Source organism: Mobula birostris, chromosome 1 (assembly GCF_030028105.1).
Source record: "Mobula birostris isolate sMobBir1 chromosome 1, sMobBir1.hap1, whole genome shotgun sequence".
NCBI lineage: Eukaryota > Metazoa > Chordata > Chondrichthyes > Myliobatiformes > Myliobatidae > Mobula > Mobula birostris.
Window position 1 is genome coordinate 109,718,024 of NC_092370.1, and position 23,867 is coordinate 109,741,890.

The 23,867-nt window shown below is 40.6% G+C and overlaps 1 protein-coding gene across 1 annotated transcript in view; it reads right to left on the reverse strand.

Annotated features, from left to right (window-relative positions):
- The window catches only part of elp6 (elongator acetyltransferase complex subunit 6), a 44,574-nt gene extending 20,984 nt beyond the window's left edge, over positions 1-23,590 (reverse strand). Inside the window, exons 1-3 of the mRNA XM_072260006.1 lie at positions 23,430-23,590; positions 13,589-13,667; positions 189-259 (exon numbers count right to left, since the gene is read on the reverse strand). Coding sequence (XP_072116107.1) covers positions 189-259; positions 13,589-13,667; positions 23,430-23,483 — 204 coding nt within the window. The 5' untranslated portion in view covers positions 23,484-23,590. The remainder of the gene's footprint in view (positions 1-188; positions 260-13,588; positions 13,668-23,429) is intronic.
- Between the last annotated feature and the right edge of the window lie 277 nt (positions 23,591-23,867).

A 23,867-nucleotide genomic window follows, 5' to 3' on the forward strand; every position in this document is an offset into this window, starting at 1 on the left:
ATTCATCCAAATTATATTCCAGTATAAAATTCACTGACCAAGTGAATTAGAAGAGGAATAATAAAATAAATATGTAGAACCACCAGGATAAAATGTCAACAAAATTAAAAATAAAACACACCTATTCATACGCAAAAGGGAAACTTTAACATTTAAAAATTGTTGCCAAGTACTTCATCCAAACTTACCAGCTTTTGGGCAACAAGACTGTAATGACTGAATGACTGAAGCAGGCCAAGAAAGCAAACTTTGCAACCTCCTGCAAAACAAATTAACATTAGGCTCAGTACTACTGAGAAAGCTTTTTTTTAAATTTCCACTTTACCCCCTCAAAATGTTTTTTGTTCCAAATCAGCCGCAACTTCCAAATCCATTCCAAATATTCTACTGAAATTGAATCACAAGCTGAAAAAACACAGCTTAAAGGAAATTCCACAGTCCGCCAAAGTCAGAATCATTTTTAACCACAATTAATATACATACAAGCTGTACAAAATACCTGCACGTACATGCTTTTATTAAGATATTAAGGAATATATAGCTGCTAATAAAACAATTAGGATCAGCTTGTTACTCATAAACTTTCTTGTAATATTGTCAAAATAAATAACAAAAGTGCCATAAAAGTCTTAAAAATTATGTGGGGGCTTGATTGAGTTGTGTCAAGGGGTTTGATTGAGTTGTGTTGAAATATTCATGCTTGGAATGCAGAACAAAGAACTACTAAAATATCAAATTAATTTATTTCTTCACCTGTGGAGTGATTGAATTTAGTACTTCTGGGAGGGTTGGCATAAACAGGGAGGATGATTGAAAGTTATTCAAGAGAGTAAGCAAAGGGTAATTTGAGTGGGTGTGGGCTCTAATAGAGCAGGAACATCGACAGTTTGACTGAAAGACCAGCTTTCATGCTGCAGTTTCAACATAAACCTGTTATGTTTGTCACAGGGCTTAAACTGCTAGAACTTGCCACCAGGTTTCTGAAAGGAGCCAAGCCTGCTAGTAATGTTAAGCATTAAAAAAACCCACACATGACAGAAACCCAAAACAAAAACAGAGAATGTCGGAAGTTGAAAAAACCTTTGAGCAGAAAAGTTTATTTTTTGATGAGTATCAGGTATTAAAACACTGGGGGAAAAACTTCAGCAGCAATGGAGAAAAGAAAAGTAGTTAATGCTTCAGGTCAAAGATTCTCCTTCAACACTGGGAAAGAGAAAAGAAGTTGGAGAGAGTGAAAGATGAATGGATAGAACAGAGAAAATCTGAGGTGAGCTCAGGGTTGATGTAGCGATAAACTATTGAAGCAATTCTGGTTGCTAGATTAACTAGTTAGGGAGATAGAACACAAACAAAGAAACATGCAAATACTGTGAAATGCAGAGCTGTTTAAGTGGAAAGATAAAAATTCAGCAAATATTACAGGTGAATAACCTACAGCAGAACTGGCCAATTCTGTTTTTAACAGAAAAAGCAAGTTATCAGAAATTTCTTTCACTTGCTGCTATCTAACCTCTGGAGTGTTTCAAACTTTTTTTGCTTTTAATCAAATCGGCTTCATTGAGTTGTATAGAACATCAGAAATATTCTTTTTCAATTTGTGGAACTTAATGCTAAAATTGTAGAAACTATCTAGGCTGAAAAAGGAACCTCATTACAGATCATATTTTCTCAAAGTGTAACGTATTTAAATACAGAGGACACATACAAGAGAACTTTGTCAAATCCTCCCTTCTAGCAACAAAATCAAGGGATGTGAAATTCTACCCAAGTATACCCTTAAACCAGTTTAATCATTCTACCCCATCTATGTAGCTAAGCATGTAGCTACTTTCACTTGTTCCACAGGTCTAGCCACACAAATCGCAATGATATTGATCAAAAATTCTAATTTCAATTCCATAACCTTACAAGAGAGTAAACAAAAAATTTAATACCTTCGTGGAAAATGTAATAAGTTAACATTTTATTTTGTTGAGAAACCACGCTCAATAGGCTCTTCCCGCCCTTCAAGCTGTGCTGACCAGCAATCGCCTGATTTAATCCCAACCTAATCACGGGACAATTTACAATGACCAATTAATATTCCAATCGGTATGTCTTTGGACTGTGGGATAAAACCAGAGCACCCGGAGGAAACCCACAGTAATGGGAACTGAACCCAGGTCAATGGTACGTTACCACGCTGCTCAAGCAAATGTATAAAGGCCTTAATCGGAAGTGGTATCAGCTTATAATTGATCATTTACCAAAAAGAAAAGAAAGGGATTCAAACCAACACATACAAAATGCTGGAGGAACTCAGCAGGTCAGGCAGCACCTATGGAAAAGAACAAACAGTCGACGTTTCTGTCCGAGACCCTTCTTCAGGATTGGAAAGGAAGGGGGAAGATAACAGAATAAAAAAAAAAGTGGGGCGGGGAGGGAGGGGAAGGAAGATAGCTAGAAAAGATGCATCTATTTTAAATGGGATCATTTTCATTAAAGGCAAGTTCATAATCATGTTTAATGAATATAGCTTCTCATCAAGGACAAATACAGTACAAAGTCATTATTTGCTACATTCCCAGCAACAGAAATATTGTGCAGAACTTTGGGAAAATTTCCAAAACCTGAGGGAAACAACAGAACCATTGCAGAGCTCTTTGGCTTTGCTTCACCTCCTTCAGTATTTTCCTGCAATATATTACTTACTTTGATCCTATTTTAGACCATAAGACACAGGAGTAGAATTAGGCCATCTGGCCCATCAAGTCTGCTCTGCCATTCAATCATGGCTGATCCTTTTTCTTCTCCTCAACCCCAGTTCCCAGCCTTCTCCCCGTAACCTTTGATGCCATGTCCAATCAAGAACCTATCAATCTCTGCCTTAAATAAACCCAACGACCTGGCCTCCACAGCTGCATGTGGCAACAAATTTGACATTCACAACCCTTTGGCTGAAGAAATTTCTCCACATCTCTGTTTTAAAAGGGCACCCCTCTATCCTGAAGTTGTGCCCTCTTGTCCTTGACTCTCCCACCATAAAAACATCCTTTCCACATCTACTCTGTCTAGGCCTTTCAACATTTGAAAGGTTTCTGAATTCCAGTGAGTACAGATCCAGAGTCATCAAACTTTCCTCGTATGATAACCCTTTCATTCCTGGAATCATCCTTGTGAACCTCCTTTGAACCCCTCTAATGCCAGCATATCTTTTGCAAAACTGTTCACAATACTCAAAACGAGGCCTCGCCAGTACCTTATAAAGCCTCAGCATCACATCCTTGCCTTTGTATTCTAGACCTCCTGAAATGAAAGCTAACCTAGCCTTTGCCTTCCTCACCACTGACTCAACCTGCAAAGTTAACCTATAGGGTGTTCTAGGTCTCCAAAGTCCCTTTGCATCTCAGATTTTTGGATTTTCTCCCCATTCAGAAAATAGTCCACACATTTACATCTACTAACAAAGTGCATGACCATGCATTTCCAACACTGTATTTCATTCGCCACTTTCTTGCCCATTTTCCTAATCTGTCTAAGTCCTTCTGCATCCTACCCATTTCCTCAACACTACTTGCCCCTCCACCAATCTTCGTATCATCTGCAAACTTGGCAATAAAGCCATCTATTCCATCAACTAAATCAATGATATACAACATAAAAAGAAGTGGTCCCAACACCGACCCCTGAGGAACACCACTAGTCACTGGCAGCCAACCAGGAAAGGATCCTTTTATTCCCACTCGCTGCCTTCTACCAATCAGCCAATGCTCTAACCATATTAGTAATTTTCCTGTAATACCATGGGCTCTTAACTTGGTAAGCAGCCTCATGTGTGGCATCTTGTCAAAGGCCTGCTGTAAGTCCAAATATACAACATCCATTGCATCCCCTTTATCTATCCTACTTGTAATCTCCTCAAAGGATTCCAAAGGATTTGTCAGGCAGGATATTCCCTGAAGGAAACCATGCTGACTTTGTACTATTGTTACATACCTCGTGGGTATCTTGTGACTGTCTTATGACCATGATGTAATTGAGTATCTTGTGAGCATGATGTAATGGTCTTGTGATGGTGGGGTGATGTAATTTTCCTGCCAGTGTGAGGTCATGTGATGACATGTTCTCAATAGGTATGTAATGGAAAACCCCTGTTATTACGCAGGTTGATTTGTTGCTTAATTCGTCAGTTACTCTGTTATGCTGTGTATTTGACTCATGACGCAGTTTCGTTTTAAAGTGGAGTTGTAGAGTTCAATGAATGTTTATGTTTGTTTTTAAAACCTGACTCAATCTATATACATTGTTGCTGGTCACATGACACTATCTTGACCTGTGTCACCAAGTACTCCATCACCTCATCCTTAACAATTGACTCCAACATCTTCCTAGTCACTGAGGTCAGGCTAACTGGTCTATAATTTCACCCTGCTTTCTTAAAGAGTGGAGTGACATTTGCACTTTTCCAATCATCTGGCACCACGCCAGAGTCCAATGGTTTTTGAAAGATCATTTCTAATGCCACCACAACCTCTAACACTACCTCTTTTACAACCCTAGAGTGCAGTTCATCTGGTCCAGGTGACTTATGTACTTTTAGCTCTTTCAGCTTTTTGAGCACCTTCTGCCTTGTAGTAGTAATTGCACCCACTTCTCTTCACACACTACAACATCTGGCACACTGCTAGTGTCTTCCACAGTGAAGACTGATGCATCAGCCATCTCCTTGTCCCCCGTTATTTCTCTTCCCTCATTTTCTTGTGGTCCTATATCCATTCTCATTTCTCTTTTATTTTTAATACATTTGAAAAAACCTTACTATCCACTTTGATATTATTTGCTCACTTGCTTTCATACTTCATCTTTTCCCTTCTAATGATTTTTTCGTTGCCCTTCATAGGTTTTTAAAAACTTCCCAATCCTCTATCTTTCCACTATTTTTTGCTTTGTTGTATGCCCTTTCTTTTGCTTTTTACAGTAGCTTTGACTTCCATTGTCAGCCATGGTTGTACTATTTTACCATTTGAATATTTCTTCATTTTTGGAATACATACGTCCTGCACCTTCCTCATTTTTCCCCAGAAGTCACGCCATTTCTGCTGTCCTGACATCCCGGCCAGCAGCTCCTGCCAATTTACTTTGGCCAACTCCTCTCTCATACCACTGTAATTTCCTTTACTCCACTCTTGTTGTGTCAGACTTTTCTTTCTCCCTATCAAATTTCAAGTTGAACTCAATCATATTGTGATCACTGCTCCTAAGGATTCTTTTACCTTAAGCTCCCTAATCACCTCCGGTTCATTACAAAACAGCCAATCCAGTATAGCTGATCCCCTAGTAGGCTCAATAACAAACTGCCCTAAAAAAAGCCATCTCGTAGGCATTCAACAAACTCACTTTCTTGAGATCCATGACCAACCTGATTTTCCCAATTGACCTGCATGTTAAAATCTCCCATGACTACCATAACATTGTCCTTTTGACACGCCTTTTCTATTTCCTGTTGTAATCTGTGGTCCACCTCCCAGCCACTGTTGGGAGGCCTGCATATAACTACCATCAATGTCCTTTTACCCTTGCAGTTTCTTAACTCAACCAACAAGGATTCAATATCTTCCGATCCTATGTCACATCTTTCTACCATTCTTTACCAGTAGAGCCACACCACCCCCTCAGCCTACCTTCCTATCCCTCCAATATAACGTGTAACCTTGAACATTTAGCTCTCAACTACAACCATCCTTCAGCCACAATTCAGTGATGGCTACAACATCATACCTGGCAATCTGCAATAGAGCAACAAGATCATCTCTGAATCAGAATCAGGTTTATTGTCACTGGCATGTGACGTGAAATTTGTTAACTTAGCAGCAGCAGTTCAATGTAATACATAACCTAGCAGAAAAATAATAATAAATAAAATTTTAAAAAATAATAAATCAATTACGAATATTGAATAGATTTTAAAAAGTGCAAAAACAGAAATACCGTATATTTTTTTTAAAAAGTGAGCTAGTGTCCAAAGCTTCAATGTCCATTTAGGAATCAGATGGCAGAGGGGAAGAAGCTGTCCTGAATCACTGAGTGTGTGCCTTCAGGCTTCTGTACCTCCTACCTGATGGTAACAGAAAAGGGCATGCCCTAGGTGCTGGAGGTCTTTAATAATTCTGAGACACCACTCCTTAAAGAATATCCTGGTACTTTGTAGGCTACTGCCCAAGATGGAGCTGACGAAATTTACAACCTTCTGCAGCTTCTTTCGGTCCTGTGCAGTAGCCCCTCCATACCACACAGTGATGCAGCCGGTCAGAATGCTCTCCATAATACAACTATAGAAGTTTTTTTAGTGTATTTATTGACATGCTGAACCTCTTCAAACTCCTAATGAAGTATAGCCACTGTCGTGCCTTCTTTATGACAACAGTATGTTGGGATCAGATTAGATCCTCAGAGATCTAGACACCCAGGAACTTCAAGCTGCTCACTCTCTCCACTTCTGATCCCTCTATGAAGATTGATATGTGCTCCTTTGTCTTACCCTTCCTTATTTCTTATACTACACACATTCAGATATAACACCTTGGGTACCGTATTTGCTATCCTTTCTGATTCTTCATCCCTAATGTTTTGATACTCAGCCCGTTGGCTGCAGAGTCCCATCACCTGCCTGCCCTTCCTGACAGTCTGACTGCAAGCTAACTTTACTTTTGATGAAGAAACTTTGCTTTGGCCTCTGATTTGTTGAAGGCCCCACATCTTTGCTTTATCTCCCACTTCTACCTTCCACTCTCACCATTCCACTAGTGCCAATATTAGCTCCGCTAATCAAATTCTTTTCCTTTATATTTCATATTTGTCCTTTTCAAAGGACCTGCAAATTCTTATGTATTCTGTTCTCTACCATTTTAATTCAATTGTTCCAGTTTACATCAGGGGATGCATACAATATACTGTACAACTTAAAATTCTTGTTCTGTGAAGAAAACGACCAAAGGCTTGCATGCCACAATCATGTGAGTGAGGACCAAAGGAGCGAGAGAGAAAGGGAGCGATGAAAACCTTCAAAAATGTTTCTATTCATTAGCTGGTTCAATAGAAAACTCAAATGCGCTTTAGTTTGGTTTTTATGTGTGATTCACCTGTAGATTTTATCCTTACCTTTATAAGTTAGGATAAGGTTTGTGTGTTATGTGTACTGCAGTGCTTTAAAAGAGAAACATCTGACGTTTCTGTATACATTATATGGTTATATATGTGAAATATGTACATGTATACAGGTAGATGCCAACAGACTTTACCTGAAATACATTTTGATGAGCTGAAAATAATACCTCACATGGGAGAATTAAAACTTATTTTACTATTTGTTAATTTATCGTAATATTACTTTATGTGTTATATGTACTGTGTTGTGCATTTAATCCGGAGGCACATTGTTTCATTTGACTGTGCATATGTATGCAGTTGAATAGCAATAAACTTGTGAACTTGAACTTAAGGATCACACCCTTCACATGGCAAATTTAGTCTTTCTGGCTGCAACTGGAAAGACCTCAGCTACAATTACCCCCCAATACAGTTGCTTTATTCTAATCCTGGATTCTTTACAAGGAAAAACTATACTCCACAGGAATGTTTATTTTAAAATATGACTCATGGAAAATCTGAAGAGCTCAAACAAACTTAGGCCCCTATTATATCCAATCTTCAAATAGAAGGGATGAAATCATCAACAAATCTTTAAATATGCCACACTGAGCAGGTCTGATATTTGCAGCTGACTTCCTTGGAGAAGTAAGAGAAATATGAGTGAGTGAATGAAAGAGGTAAAGTGAGTAGAAGATTTGTGTCGGGTGTGTTTGCAAAATGTATTCTAGTCAATGCACAGTATATAAATATCCTTCCCAGGAATCCGAGGCAGCAAGCCCACGATCCACAAGGCTTGCAGATGGCACAAATATTGATGGTATATAGGACAGTGAAAAGACATCTAAAATTACAAGGATTAAGATGGTGTACTCAACTGCAAAGAGCACAAACAGGAATTTCTGTGGCCAGATGCAAGATTCTAAGATAGTATGTTGTAACTCTGGTGGGAGGGTCAAGGATGTTTGTGAGTGGCTGCAGGACATTCTGAAGGAGAGAGGAGTGAACAGTCAATACCCATACTAAAGGTAGTTAAAAAAGAACAGATCCTACAAGCTGAAGTTACGGAAACAGAAAGAAAATTAAAAGACAGACAAAGGTAGTATTCTCAGGATCACTACTAGTGCCACATGCTAGTTAGCAAAAAGAGGATGATAACATCAGTTTAGTACGTGGCTAGAGGAATTGTGTAAAGTGGAGAGGTTCAAACTCCTCGAACAATGGGACTAGTTCTGGAAAGGTTGGACCAGTAAAAGTTGGACAGTTTGCACTTGGGCAGAAACAGGGCCAACACCCCAGGGGAATGTTTCCCTGTGCTATAGAGAAGAGATTAGACAAAATGGCAGAAGAATGAAAACCTATGCTTTGATGTAGAGGAAAGAAAAACAAAGAACTGGAGAGTAAAAGCACAAGTGGATGACAGAAATGGAGGATGAAAATCAAGCGGAACAGTGTACAAAATAATGCCAAGAGGACAAAAAGTCTTAAATGCAAATCTACAGTGGACAGCAATTTGATCAGTTACATCACAGCCTGCTGTGGAGTCTCCAAAGCACAGAATCACAAAAAGATTGCAGAGGGTTGTAGTTCCATCAGTCCCATCACTGGCACATACTGCCCCACCACCTCCAAGAGGCATCAAGAAGGTGGCATCCATCATTACAGATCCTCATCATCTGAGACATGCTCTCTTCACATCAGGGAGTTGGTACAGGAGCCTGAAGACCCACAGTCAAAGTTTTAAGAACAGCTTCTTCCCTCCACTATCAGATTCCTGAATGGTCCACGAATACTACCTTGTTAGTCACCTTTTGCACCATTTATTTATTAACTTACAGTAATTGTCATGAATTCACACTGTACTGCTGTAGCAAAATAACAAATTTCACAACACATGTCAGTGATGATAAACCTGATTCTGACTCTCAGGTTTTGTGTCTTAATGTGCAGAGCATCTGCAATAAGGTGGATGAATTATGAACAAAAATGAGTATAATAATTGGAATTTAGGAGAGAGACATGGCTAGAGCTGGAATTAGGACTAGATATGCTGCAAGTCAGTTTTTCATTTCACCTGTGCATACATGCACTTGTGCGTATGACAAAACAAAATGACTGTGCAGAAGATGCAAGGGTGTTTACGATTTAGGATATTCAGGCAAAAAAAGGTAAAGGCAATAGTGTACCTTTGCTGGTTAAAGAGGAGTTCAAACACAACATTGTGGAAGGATACTGACCTGGATCGTATCAAACCCGTACGGCTAGAGCTAAAAATATCAAGGGGCAGAAAATACTAGTGGGAATTATACTTGGACCTTTAAACAGTGGTAGTCCAATCACAAACACGAGAAAATCTGCAGACGCTTGAAGTCCAAGCAACACACACACACAAGAGGCTGGAGAAACGCAGCAGGTCGGCCAGCATCAGTAGAAAAGAGTAAACAGTCAACATTTCAGGCTGAGACCCTTCATCAGGACTCAGTAGTGATGCTGGGGATGACATTAAATATAAAATTAGAGGCGCTTACAAAAGGAAACATCAGTAATCATGGTCCTCTTGAATCCACATGTACAGTACATTAGAAATAATAGTGGCTTTTTTTAGGCCTATACACAGAGGAACCAATAAGAAAGCAGGCCATCCTAAACTCATCAGTGAGTAATTTAGAGATACAGCATGGTAACAGGCCCTCCCGGTCCACTGAGCAAGCACTGCCAAATTACATCCATGTGACCACAGCTTTGGAATGTGTTAGGAAACCGGAGCATCCAAAGAAACCTCATGCATTCATGGGGAGAACATACAAACTCCTTACAGAGAGCAGCAGGAATTGACCCTGTGTCACTGGTACTGTAATATGTTTTGCCAACTGCTATGCTATTCTGCTGCCCTCAGAAAATGGATGAATTAGCAATCTGATAGCTTTTCTCAAAGTGGCTTTGCAGCGTCACATGAAAGAATACTTCATTAAGATGGAAACGTGTTGTTGATTTATGTTGAAAATTCTGAGTCTAAGTGAAAGAAATTACAATAATATGAAACTGGGGTTGACAAGGGGAGATCAGAAATCATATTTAAGGGTTAATGTTGGACCAGCCACAGCAGGATCGGAATGGTTAAACATCAACTGGATTTGTACAGAATCCAAGAGAGAGAATGTATAAACTGCCCTGAAAAAGCAACAGACTTGAGCACTGGGAACAATTTGGAACTCAATAACAGGAGGATCAAAGGATTAATTAAAGGGAGGAAGGTAGAGTACAAAAACAAGCTTACACAGAACATAAAACATGATTGTGAAAGATTCTGTAAGTACACTGAGAAACAGAAATAATGTGAAGGCAATCAGAAGGGGAATTTATAACGGGGAAGAAATGGCACACAAACTGAACAAATAAAAGCAAATGCTGAAAGAACACAACTAACCGAACAGCATCCATTCAAGGAGAAACTTGACAATGTACAGTATTGGGTTAGCAATTCTTCCTCAGAACATGAGGGGCGTTGGTGGGAAGAGGAAAAAAAATGAAGGGTTACTCTGGCTCTGTTTCCACAAATGAGGAAACGAATAACATACAGAAAATGTGAGGAAATTTAGCATGTTGCGAAGGGAGGAACTGAGGAAAGCATCTTTAGTAGAGAAATGCTGTGAAGAAAACTGGAAGGATTGAAGGCCAATAAATCCCCATGGGCTGAAAGTGAACACTCCCATAGTGGTTAAGGGAATGACTACAGAAATAGTAGATTTGAAAATGAATCAGTTTCTGTAGATTGGAGGCCAATTATTATAACATCACTATTTATAAATAAGGAAAGAAAGCAAGAGAATTATTGAACACTTACACTGACATTGGTAGTGGGAAAATTCTGTAATAGCTGAGTATTCAAAGACAGTGATAGCAACTCTCAAAGTCAGCATGGATTTATGAAAAGGAAGATGTGCTTGACGTTTCCTGGCATTTCTTGAGTACGCACTTAGTTGAATGGATTGGGGGTGGGAAGAGAAATATATATGTATATATATAGACTTTAAGAGATTAGTGTACAAAATTAAAACATGTTATTTTGAGACCAAGATATTAGAAGAAGAGAACTGATTAGCAAACAATAAATAAACCATAGGTATAAATGGGTCTTTTTCCAAATGGTAGACAGTGAATGATGTGGTAGTTCAGCTTTTAAAAATATCCACCGAAAGTTAAGATGAGAGGATTAAATGTAGATGTAATATCTCCAGGTCTGTGATGACACAAATGTGGGTGGGGATTCGAGCTTTGATGGGTTTGTTGAAATGCTCGAGTGCGATTTGGATAGGCAAATGATCTGACCGCTATAATGACATGTAAACAAATGTATACTGTACAGTTAAATGGCAATGAACTTGACTTAACTTGAGAGAATCTCCACTTTGACAGCAAAAAACAAAGGAGCAGATTATCAGAAGTGGTAGATTAGTCATGGAAGTACAACATGTACTGGGTGTCACGGTACACTAATAAATGAAAATAAGCATGCAGGTGCAGCAGCTGTTGAAGGAAGAAAATGATATGTTGTTCTTCACAGCAGGAAGATTTGAGTACAGGAGCAGGAATGCCTTTCATCAACTGCATCTGGCTTTGATGACACCATACCCTGAGTATTGCGATTTTGTCCTCATCAGAGGAAGGATATTATTGCTATAGGGCAGGGGTTCCCACCCAGACCCCTTGCTTAATGGTATTGGTCCATGGCATAAAAAAGGTTAGGAAGCCCTGCTATAGAGGGAGTACAGCAAAGTTTACTGGAGTGATTCCAGAAATGTCAGGACTGACAGAGAATCAAGGATTGGGATGGTTGAGCTTATATCCACTAGAGTTCAGAGAAATGAGAGAGGAACTCATTGAAGCTTAGAAAATCTAGATAGACAGAACAGAGTAAATGTAGTAAGGAAGTTCCTTTGGTAGGCTAGTCCAAAACTAAGAGTTACAGCCTAAGTATACAAGGTAGGAATTTAGGAATGAAATAAGTGGAAATAAACTCCTCTCAGATTTCCAGCTGGGTACAGGTATTGATTTTAATAGATGTTTCAATGACAAACTCTGCCATCTTCATGAGGATTGATGCCTGGGCATGTCTAGTCCCGTGGTATTTATACCCCAGTCATTCATCCCTCCTGATTGGTTAGTCCATATCCAATCAGTTTCTGCTGTCCCACCTTGACTCTAATTGAATTAATCATTTGGCTTACCTGGAGAAATCAGGAGTAGCGGAACACTGCAATCACAACTGTCATAGGATTGACTACGACAGCACGTGACGACTGTGCTGCACCAATGGCTTTTGGGACCGCCTGGCGAAGGAAGCCATTGAAATAAAATTGGAGGAAAAGAATGTTAACAAAGACGAAGGTCTTGATCTAAGTAAGAACTGGAATTTGATTATAAGCAAGGTGGGACAGCAGAAACCTGGTTGGAAGAGGACTGACCAATCAGGAGGGACAGACAACTGTGGTATAAATGCTTCTGGACTAGACAACCCCAGGAATCATTCCTGATGAAGATGGCAGAGTTCGTCATCGAAACTTCGGTTAAAATTGATATCTGTACCTGTCTGGAAGCCCAGGAACAGTTTATTCATCATACACGCTGGGAAATCAGTAGATCCTTTTTCAAATAAGGAGAGACTTCTTCACAGATTGGTGAACCAGTGAAATTCTCTACCACAGACAGCAGTTGAGGAAAAATCTTTAAATATGTTCAAGGAGAAGTCTCTTTAATCTTGCAAGATCATACCTTTTATCAGTTCGTTTCTCCCTGCGTTCATTCCACCTTACAGCAAGTCTTCCTTCTTTTCTGTTATTTTATCTTGCTTTCTTAATCACAAAACTTAATTCCAATTATTCTCAGTTCGAATGAAAGGTCATCAACCTGAAAGTTGACATCTACATACAGAGAGCATGGAACCTGATAGGTATTTCCAGAACTTAAACTTTAATCATAAATAAACAGTTACCACGATATATTCTTTTCAGAATAAACAGAGGTTATACTGTATGTATCTGTTATCTCAATTGACCTTGGATATTCCTTGATTAAACCAGCCTCCAACCATCTAGCCATCACAACACACGATAATGATGTGTCCAATCATAAACACAAGAGAGTCTGCAGGTACTGAAAATCCAAAGCAACACACACAAAATGCCAGAGGAACTCAGCAGGTCAGGCTGCATCTATGGAGAAGTGTAAACAGTAAATGTATCGGGCTGAGACCCTCCTCAGGACTGAGAAGGAAGTGGGAAGATACCAGAGTAAAAAGGTGGGTCAGAATGATGACATGAGCTCTTGAATACAGTGAGATATTTATTCCACTAAAAGAACCTATACAATCTCAGAAAGCGTAATGCATTCAGGAGCACAAGATTTCTGGCATTCTGCCACACACCAAATACAATGCTGCACCCAAGTAGGAAACACCACTCACCTTTGAGATAAAAGGAAAGGAAATGATGCACAAGGAAACCTCCATCAGTCTGCTTGTCACAAAGGAGTACACTTATTCCCTGTTTCAGAAAATAAAAGGAAAACATTAAGAGCAAGATTCCTATTTGAGTTTCCTTCCTCACACTCTGCAATATCTCACCATCAGAGGGAAGTTCATACCAATGTAATGAAGAAACCAAAGGGTTGGCCGGCAGATGGGGAAGAGCAGGGCCTGTTGGGGGGGGGGGGGGGGGAAATAAGGATTTAGACCATAAGACAAAGGAGTAAAATTAGACCATTTTGCCCATCAAGTCTGTTCTGCCATTTAATCATGGCTAATCCTTTTTTTTATCCCCCTCGTCAGCGTCACTCCCCAGCCTTCTTCCCGTAACCTTTGATGCCATGTCCAATCAAGACCCTATCAAGCTCTGCCTTAAATACACCCGACGACCTGGCCTTCACAGCTGCCTGTGGTAATAAACTCCACAACTTCACCACCCTCTGGTTAAGTAAATTTCTCCACATCTGTTTTAAATGTATGCTCCTCTATCTTGAGGCTGTGCCCTGCTGTCCTAGACTCCCCCACCATGCGAAACATCCTTTCCACATCGTCTGTCTAGGCCTTTCAACATTTGAAAGGTTTCAATGAGATCCTTTCTCATCCATCTAAATTCCAATGAGTACAGACCCAGAGCCATCAAACGTTCCTCAGATGATAACCCTTTCATTCCTGGAATCATCCTTATGAACCTCCTCTGAACCCCTCTAATGCCAGCACATCTTTTCTTAGATGAAGATCTTGGCATTCTTTACAATACTCAAAATGAGGCCTCACCAGTACCATATAAAGCCTCAGCATCACATCCATGCTCTTGTATTCTCAACCTCTTGAAAAGAATGCTAACACGGCATTTGCCTTCTTCACCACCGATTCAACCTGCAAGTTAACCTTTAGGATGTTCTGCACAAGTACTCCCAAGTTCCTTTGCATCTCAGATTTTTGGATTTTCTCCCCATTTAGAAAACAGTTTACATCTTTATTTCTTCTACCAAAACGCCTGACCATGCATTTTCCAATACTATTTCATTTCCCACTTTCTTGCCCATTCTCCTCATCTAAGTCCTTCTACAGTCTGTTTCCTCAACACTACCTGCCCCTCCACCAATCTTCCTATCATCTGCAAACTTGGCAACAAAGTCATCTATTCCACCATCTAAATCATTGGTATACAGCATAAAAAGAAGTGGTCCCAACATCAACTGCTACAGAACACCTGTGATGAAAGAGGGGGTTACAAAAGTACACATAGACTAAGATGTTAACTGTCCTGTGCTAGCACCAGTGGGATCAACAGTTGATCTGCCACCTGTCTTCAGGAGAGAGAGATAAGTAAGACAATGGAGTAGCATTCGGAAATGTTAATGAAGAGACGAGAGAGTTTAACGGAAGGAGACACTGGTTTGAGTATTGTCAAGACCGGCTCCTTTTGAACCCTGAACTGTTTGAAGTGTGATGGACAGGCGATATCCCAGCAGGGGGATAAAAAGGGACAGGTTTGCTAAGGCAATCGACATACGACTCCACGAGGTAACAAGACCCTGAAAGCGGTGTGCCCCCCCCCAACTAGTTGGTGGGAGTATTTTGGAGGTCTGGTTGCGGGACCAGCCATAGACGCACAGGGTAGAAAGGTACGGATCAGCGGGAACCTGGCGTGTGTGTCCACCCTTGCCTGGGTGCTGGGTTCACCGCAGAAGAACGATCGTATCTGGAACACAGTCGGTGACCTCAGAAGACATTACAAAGGGCTCGCCCGAAAGCTAACTGCGAGGAATATCGAAGGTCTGTTTGGAATCCGATTTGAATATTCATTCGTTCTCTCTCTCCCACCCCCCCCCCCCGCCCCCAACGGCACAACAATGATTACTGTGAACTGAACTGAACTCAATTGAACTGAACTTTGCGTCACTTGAGACTGGTCATTTACCCCTAGACAACGATAGAGCTTGATTGATCCTATTATCCTAGTTCTGTGTACATGTGGGTTTATCATTGCTGAACTGTTGCACTTATTATCCTTTTGATTAGAGTACTGTGTTGCTTATTTCTTTAATAAAACTTCCTTAGTTCCAGTAATCCAGACTCCAACTGAGTGGTCCATTTCTGCTGGTTTGGCAACCCAGTTACGGGGTACGTAACACACCACTAGTCACTGGCAGCCAATCAGAAAAGGATTCTTTTATTCCCACTCGCTGCCCCCTACCAATCAGCCAATGCTCTAACCATGTTAGTAACTTTCTTGTAATACTATGGGCTCTTAACTTGGCAAGCAGCCTCATGTGTGGCACCTTGTCAAAGGCCTTCTGAAAGTCCAAATATACAATATCCACTGCATCCCCTTTATCTATCCTACTTGTAATCTCCTCAAAGAATTCCAACAGGCTCGTCAGGCAAGATTTACCCGTATGGAAACCATGCTGACTTTGTCCTATTTTGTCCTTTGTCACCAAGTACTCCATAACCTCATCCTTAACAATTGACTCCAAAATCTTCCCAACCACTGAGGTCAGGCTAACTGGTCTATAATTTCCTTTCTGCTGCCTCCCTCCTTTCTCATTTTTACAATTATTTCATCTTGCAAAGTTGTATACGGCAGCTTTCAAGATAATGGATTTCACTGAGCATCTAAGGCATTCCCTTCTCTTTGTTTACATTATGATCCTTCACTTAACTCCATATTCTTTGTAGCATTCTTTAAGTTAAGAGAATCGATCTAAGTTCTGAAAGTCCCATTTGCCCGGATCAACATCATTTTTCTCAGTTTCAGGCCTCTTTTTACACCAACTATGTGTGACAAATGTAGTTACCAGTTTTATTCATGAATGGCCCATCTTTAATGTTAGGTCCCCAGTTCATGATACCCTCACCTCCCACGGAAACCCTCAGTCAGATTTATCAGTCTCCAATCTCAAAGAATGGGAAAATAACCGAAAACACTGTACATCAGGCATTCACCATGAAGAGGGGACTATGGGGTGTCCAGGGAGAGGAAGCGCCTCTGGTGAAGGGGCTTGCTGTGTCCATTCTGGGGCAGCTCACTCACTTTTGGTCCCCACCGGACACTCAGCTCTCACTTGTGGCTCCAAGCAGCTGTTTACCTGCGACAGCGGCCACACCCTGGTACACCACTTCAACAGGTGGGCTAAACCAGGTGAGGGTAGCCGGCGGCCTCATACCCCAGTGAGATAGGGACATGCCTGTCCCAGCATGTGAAGTCATCTCCGGCAGACTGGGTGGATGAGATCTACAGTGAGATCCAACAGCTAGGAAGGCAGTCCCACAATGCTCCGTAGAGAGCGAAGAACATGACAAAGCACAGAAGGCGTCACAGTTGCCCACTGCAACCGAGAAAGTCCCCAATTTGTGGTGCCCTTTGTCTTACTTGACCCGAACTTCTGAGGTCGAGAGAGTGGAAATGCCCCAGTGCAATGGCTTTTCCATTTTAACAACTCTCCTGCACATCTTTTCTGTCATTGTCGTGCACGATGGACAACCACCAAATCCAAAAAGAAAGAAAAACCATTATGTTACTGGTTGAAGATCTTTCATGAGCTATTAAGCTGTGTCCTGGTCGTGTGAAGCCAAGAGCACATTTCAAAATGAATGGTGCTACCTGTGCAACTTTTCCATGTATAAACAGCTACTCCCATTCCCAACATCTTAAGTGACTATAATGCCTAAAGTAATACAATTATAACTGTGGAGTAATAAAGTGAGCAGCGCTGTAACCCCATTCCCCCCTTCTCCCCCTCCCCACTTTCTTCTGCAATGCTAATTTACAATGCTAGTTACACATTGCCTACCGACAAACTGATTTATAATCACTCTCCTTATCCTCTCATGCCCCATCCACCTGCCGTAAATATTACAAACAATTATCCCATTTATCTTAAAGACACCTGTAACAAGCCAAAGCATACAAACATCCTCAGGGCAGTATACAAGTTGCATCATCATTTTTTAAAAAATACAGGCTGTAAACAAGTGCTTCAATTAATTCACCTTTGGGATATTAAGTTTAAAAAAAAAGCTAAAACACTCCTCCCTCAAAGTTCCAGAAAAAAGAGACAAAGCAAGATTCCACCAGAATTAGATAACAACAAATAGTTTTAAAAATGACTTGTCTCTTTTGAAGAAGGAACTTCAATAGTGCACAAGGAAAGTGGGATGAAAGAAATTAAAGACCACAGAATAAAATAGGTCACCACTGTAACATTCTACGCCATTTGCTTATACAACAGATCTTGATCATAAGACTGACATTGTGACAAGGAACAGCATTGATTGAAAATTACAAGAACAGTAACAAGAATAGCATTTAACAAAAAAAAAACCAGCCAAGTGAAAGAGCCAGGCGAAGACTGCTGAGAGGGCACAGCTAATTCCTGGTCATGAGGAAATGGAGAAATCATGAAGCCCTGAAAAAGTCTGATAACAGTAGAAATTTGGAAGGTATTGAGTAGGCTTCGAAATTAAATTTATCATATGACACACAAATCAGTACATGGTAAATGTAGGACTGATAACAGCAAGTTCTTTCTGATCAAGTAACCAACATCAAACGGAAAATCCTACAGAAAATGGTGGACACAGCCCAGCCTACCACAGTCAAGGTCCTCTCCAACTCTGAGTACCTTCACATGGAGCATTGCCACAAGAGATCTGTGTCTGTTATCAACAACCCCCATTATCCAGGCCATACCCTCTTCTCGCTACTATTATTGGGCAGGAGATACAGGAGCCTTGAAATGGCATGAATAGTTGAATTTCTCACTACTCTGAACTGATTCTATGACCTACAGACTCATTTTACAGAACTCCTTTGCAACTCATGCTCTCAATGTTATTTTTATCTGGGCAGTTTGTCTTCTTTTGCACCTTAGCTGCTTCTCAGTCTTTATCTGCACACGGATAGTTCTTCTTAAATTTCTATTATATTTCCTTTTTCCTGTAAATGCTTCCAAGAAAAGAAAGTCAAGGTAGTATATGGCAACACAAACATACTTTGATAATAAATTTACTTTGAACTTTAAAAGCCTGGACACCATGAATATTCTTCAAAGTTCTAAATTCTCCTTGATTTTTTTCTATATTGTGAAACAAGTTTGTGGAGCTATCAACAGCAGCATCAAGTGGCCAGATTTGAATGTCACAACAAAAATCAGTACAGGTTTCCCCCGCCAACCGAAGGTAGAACGTTCCTATGAAACGGTTCGTAAGCCGAAATGTCATAAAGTGAAGAAGCAATTACCATTTATTTATATGGGAAAATTTTGTAGGCGTTCACAGACCCAAAAATAACCTACCAAATCATGCCAAATAACACATAAAACCTAAAATAACAGTAACATATAGTAAAAGCAGGAATGATATAATAAATACACAGCCTATATAAAGTAGAAATACTTCTCCACAACGATCGCCTGCACAGATCTCCGTAGCGAAAATCTCATGCAAGCGCTCTCCGCAGAAAATCTCACACAAGCGCTGTTGGCATAAACGCGCTCTCCAGTAACCTTTAAACTATGCAGCTGCCAAATCTACCAAATAACACATAAAAATACACAGCCGATATAAAGTAGAAATAATGTATGTACAGTGTAGTATCACTTACGGGAATTGGGAAGACATCGAGCACACTGATGATGGTGTGTTAGACTGAATTGTCGCAGGTTGGGGTGGTACAGTGGCCCCCACCCTCCAGGCCGCCGACTGATACATTGCCGCGAAGCACGCAGGGGTAGCAGGGAGGCACACAGCACAACTTTAAGAAGAAAGCTGAAATAAACATGCTAATTAATTAGGTGCTGCCCGGCACGTAAATGTCGGCGCAGATCAGAGGCGATTGCCGATTGCATCGGCACTGATCTGGGCTGACAATTAGTGCTAGGCGGCACCTAATTAATTAGCATGTTTATTTGGGCTTTTTTCTTAAAGATGTGCTGTGCGCCTCCCGGCTACTGCTGCATTCTCCGCGAATCGGTACAGCATCTGTCTGGGGCCCAGGGGTTGGGGTGGTGGGACACGGGGCTGTCATCTCATCATCAATCAGGGCAGGCAGCTCATCTTCTCCTATGACTGCCTGCCTCGATGTCGAAGGTCGAGGTTCGTCGTCTGCTGTGGAAGGCTTGCTTGACTGCTGAGCCTCGAGCATTTTTCTATCACACAGTTCTTTGTAAGGACTCAAAACATCCTGCAAATATCCCCTAAACCTACGTACCCTTTCAAAATTAAAGTCGTACTTTATCATTGCAGCAGAAATCTCACGCAGCTGCTTCACGTTCAGTTCCTGGACGACTTCACTTTCGTGACTGCATTCGGTTTCGATTGTTATCCTTTTTTCTTCCAATTGCACCAGCTCTTTATCTATCAGTTCTTGGTCACGGGATGCCAAAACCTCTTCAACATCATCTTTGTCAGCTTCCACAAGCCAAACTCACTTTGTCCTTGCTTCGGTCACCACGATCGAAACGCTTAATTATGTCTAGTTTTACGCTAAGTGTAACACCCTTATGAGCTCTTTCAGGCTTTTCCGACACCTTAGAACTCATCTTGCTAACGGCTGCTCAATGCAATGTGTTTAAGCAATGCCGTTCCGAATCCAGGGGAGAGCGGCTGCTCGGGATGCGCACTGCCTTCTATCGCACGCTGATTTTTTATCACGCGCTGCCTTTCTTCGTAACAGTGAAAACACCTTCTGAAAGCAAAAACAGGGTGCTAATGTAGGTCTTTCGTATCGGTGAGGTTTCGTAAAGCGAACATTCGAAAAGCGGGGGACACTGGTATTGGAAAATATTGCGGACCCTTAGAACCCAAGACAAAAGCTGAAAACCAACCAAGTTACATGGAGGAGGATTAGGAGGAAGCAAATGCAAAACAAGACAGACATATTGTGCTTACAGAGTTTTCTTTTGTAACGTCTCAAATTTCTCTTGGTGAGCTTTCATTGGTCTTGAACTTTTCTATCAATCACCTCATTTTTCTCCTGCTCCATCTTTTCTCACCCTCACAGTTGATCTGTAATTTTTTCATAACTGACAATGAGCAATGTACTTGAAGCATTAACTCCACTTTTCTCAATTGATCTTGTGTTTACAGATTTTATTTTATTTTGTTGCTTTACCTGAATAAGAGTATTACAAGTTATGTTCTTCTTTAACAGGATTGAGTCATTTTGAGGCAATATACCTGGATGCAATAAGAGCCAAAGTGTAACAAAAATGCCATTGTCTTTTTTTTAATTAATTTTTGTGTGAGTGTGTATGCTAACTGCCCTAGGAACTGACAGACTACCTCTCAAAAAAAATATGCCATTGTAACATAGCGGTTGCCGTGTGGTGCGGCTCATTGAACCAAAAGGGCCCACTCAGCACTGTATCTCGAAATAAAATAAACAAGGCAATCAAAGGAATTTCACGGGGAAATGTTGGAAGGAAGGAAAAGAATTCACTACAAATATAAGAAAGGATCAATGTGATCTAGGAAGAGATGGTCGATTGGTAGGGTGGGTGGGGTGCAGTTGTGATGTTATTAGTGTGAAAAAGTCCTAATATACCGGATTTGAAACAGAAACAAAACATTAAGATGGAGATAACTGAGCAGATTTGAGGAATGCGGATGAAGATTGAAGAAAGGACACTGACCATTTTTAATCTTCACAGTAATTTCGGATAGGGAAGTTTACAGTAATAAATGCATGCAGCATCACGACTTGTTCCAAAACATCAACCATTCCTTTTCTTCCACAGATTCTGCCCAACCTTCTGATCTCCTCCAGCTCTCTCTACATTAACTCTCTTCAAGGTGCTGCCAAATCTGCTATTTCCAGCATTTTCTGTTTTATCAGTTACAAGATTTTAGACACTCCACATATAAAAGCCATAGGGAACATACAGAATATCTCTACATTCAGATTAGACTGAGGAGATAAGCAATTAAATTTGGTTATGGTAGCAGATGACCGAGACTACATAACCAAAAAGTAGTACACATTAAATTTAACTTATGATACAAAGTACGAAGAGTTAAAGAAAACACAAGCAAATAGTTATTTTGTGTAGTCTGTGGGCCAGTTAACAAAGATCAATTTAAATTCCTGCCAAGATTGTGACTAGAAAGATATGGAGCAACTTCACAATAGTAGTGCAGCAGTTAGTGCGGCTCTGTTACAGCTCAGGGCACTGGAGTTCAGAGTTCAGTTCCAAAATTTCCTGTACAGAGTTTGTACGTTCCTCCCCTGAATGCGAGAGTTTCCTCTCGGCGCTCTGGCTTCATTCATAAAGGCATACCCCGGTCAGTAGGTTAATTGGTCATTGTAAATTGTCCTGTAATTAGGCCAGCATTAAATAGGTTGGTTGCTGAGTGGTGTGGCTCACTGGGTTGGAAGGGTCTGTTCCTCACTGTCTCCAAAATAAAGTAAAATAATGCAGAGTCAAAGCAGAAGATGTCCTGCAATGGAGAGTCTTGAGGAAAACACCACTGTACATTTTAAATGATCTGCTGTGGACTTAATGGTTGCCTGTATGCTATAGTTCTAAAGCAGATGAGGATGCCAAGATATGAGAATGACAATAGAAAATAGCTTTGAATTTTCTAATAATTTTCTGTATTGTAATATTTTGTATTTTAGGATCTTCTAATCTTAAATGAGGCTCACAGATTGTCTCATTGTGACCAACTGTAAAAATAATATTCATATACACTATGACACTAATATTCATATTATATACATTCATATTATAGTAATATTCATATACACATAGACACTATGGCATCCTAGAAATGCAGTATTAATTAATTTTGACAAAATCACAGCAATTGTTGAACGCGTAGCCAATAAATATCTTGGTCAAATGCAACAACTTTAAGCACAGCTGTATAAAAGAAAAGTAGGTAAGTGTGAATACAGTTTAAGAACTTTTGGGATTAAAGTAGGTGAAAGCACAAGCACTGATCACGGAGTAAAGAAAATTAGCTATAGTTAGGGAACAAATATTTCAATAGTAAATTGAAACGTATTAAGGCACAGTGAAAAACTTAGCTTAGCATGCCATCCGTACAGATCAGTTCATGGAAAAAGTAACATCAAAAGGCAGAGTAAAGTGTTAGTTATAGAGGAAGTGCAATGCAGGTAGACAATCAGGGCAAGACCTTAATGAGTTAGAATGTGAGGTCAAAAGTCCATGTTATTGTACTGGAGGGCCGTTCAGTCGTCTTAGATGCCGTCCTCGAGCCTGGAAATATGTATTTTCAGGCTTTTATATGTTCTGCCTGATGGGAGAAGGGAGAAAAGAGAATGTCTCGGAAGAGTAGTAATCCAATCACAAACAACAGAAAATCTGCAGATGCTGGAAATCCGAGCAACACACACACAAATGCTGGAGCAACTCAGCAGGCCAAAGGGGTTCGGCCCGAAACATCGGCTGTACTCTTTTCCATAGATGCTGCCTGGCCCGCTGAGATCCTCCAGCATTTTGTGCGTGTCTAGGAAAAGTGGAGCTTTTGATTATATTGGTTGCTTCATCAAGGCAGCAAAAAACATGAGTCCACAGAGGGAAGCTGCTTTACGTGACGTGCTGGGCTGTATACAATTTCCTGCAGTTTTGGGTACAAATCTAATTTCCACAACTAGAGGAACGACTGAGTTAGAGAAGGTCACGTATTGTCTAATTCCCACGCGGCCCTAGAAAAACTCTATTCTGCCGCCAACCCCGGCTAAATCAGTGGATTCCCCACACCCCAACACATTCAGCAGGAAGCCTTGAACAGTAAGAGAGCCCATTACCTGCTCACACGTTTCGGGAGTTGTATTAAGAATATTATTCAGTTCTTGAAACATCTTTAAAGCAACCGGACTCTTAAGTTCAATTGCAAACTACACCGGCCAATGTAACACATACATCAGCCTGACACACAGCCCCAGCTCAAAGGTTTCACGTGATCCATCAATGTATCCAATCAGCGAGCTGACGTAACCTCGGCGAGTTGCGGAATTCCATGCGTAAACGTAACGTGGAAGCGTAAGCATGTGGCCGTACTGCGGGTGATTGACGGCGTGTTTTAATGTTAAGCGTTGAAGTGTTCGTGAGGTTAAAATGTGTTCTGAATTATAGTTTTATATATATATATATGTATATCATGTAAACAAAGAACTTCTGCTAACCGGTTTTCAGCACCTTCAATCCAACGCCCCAGCGGCAACCAGCAACTATTCTGCTTTCCG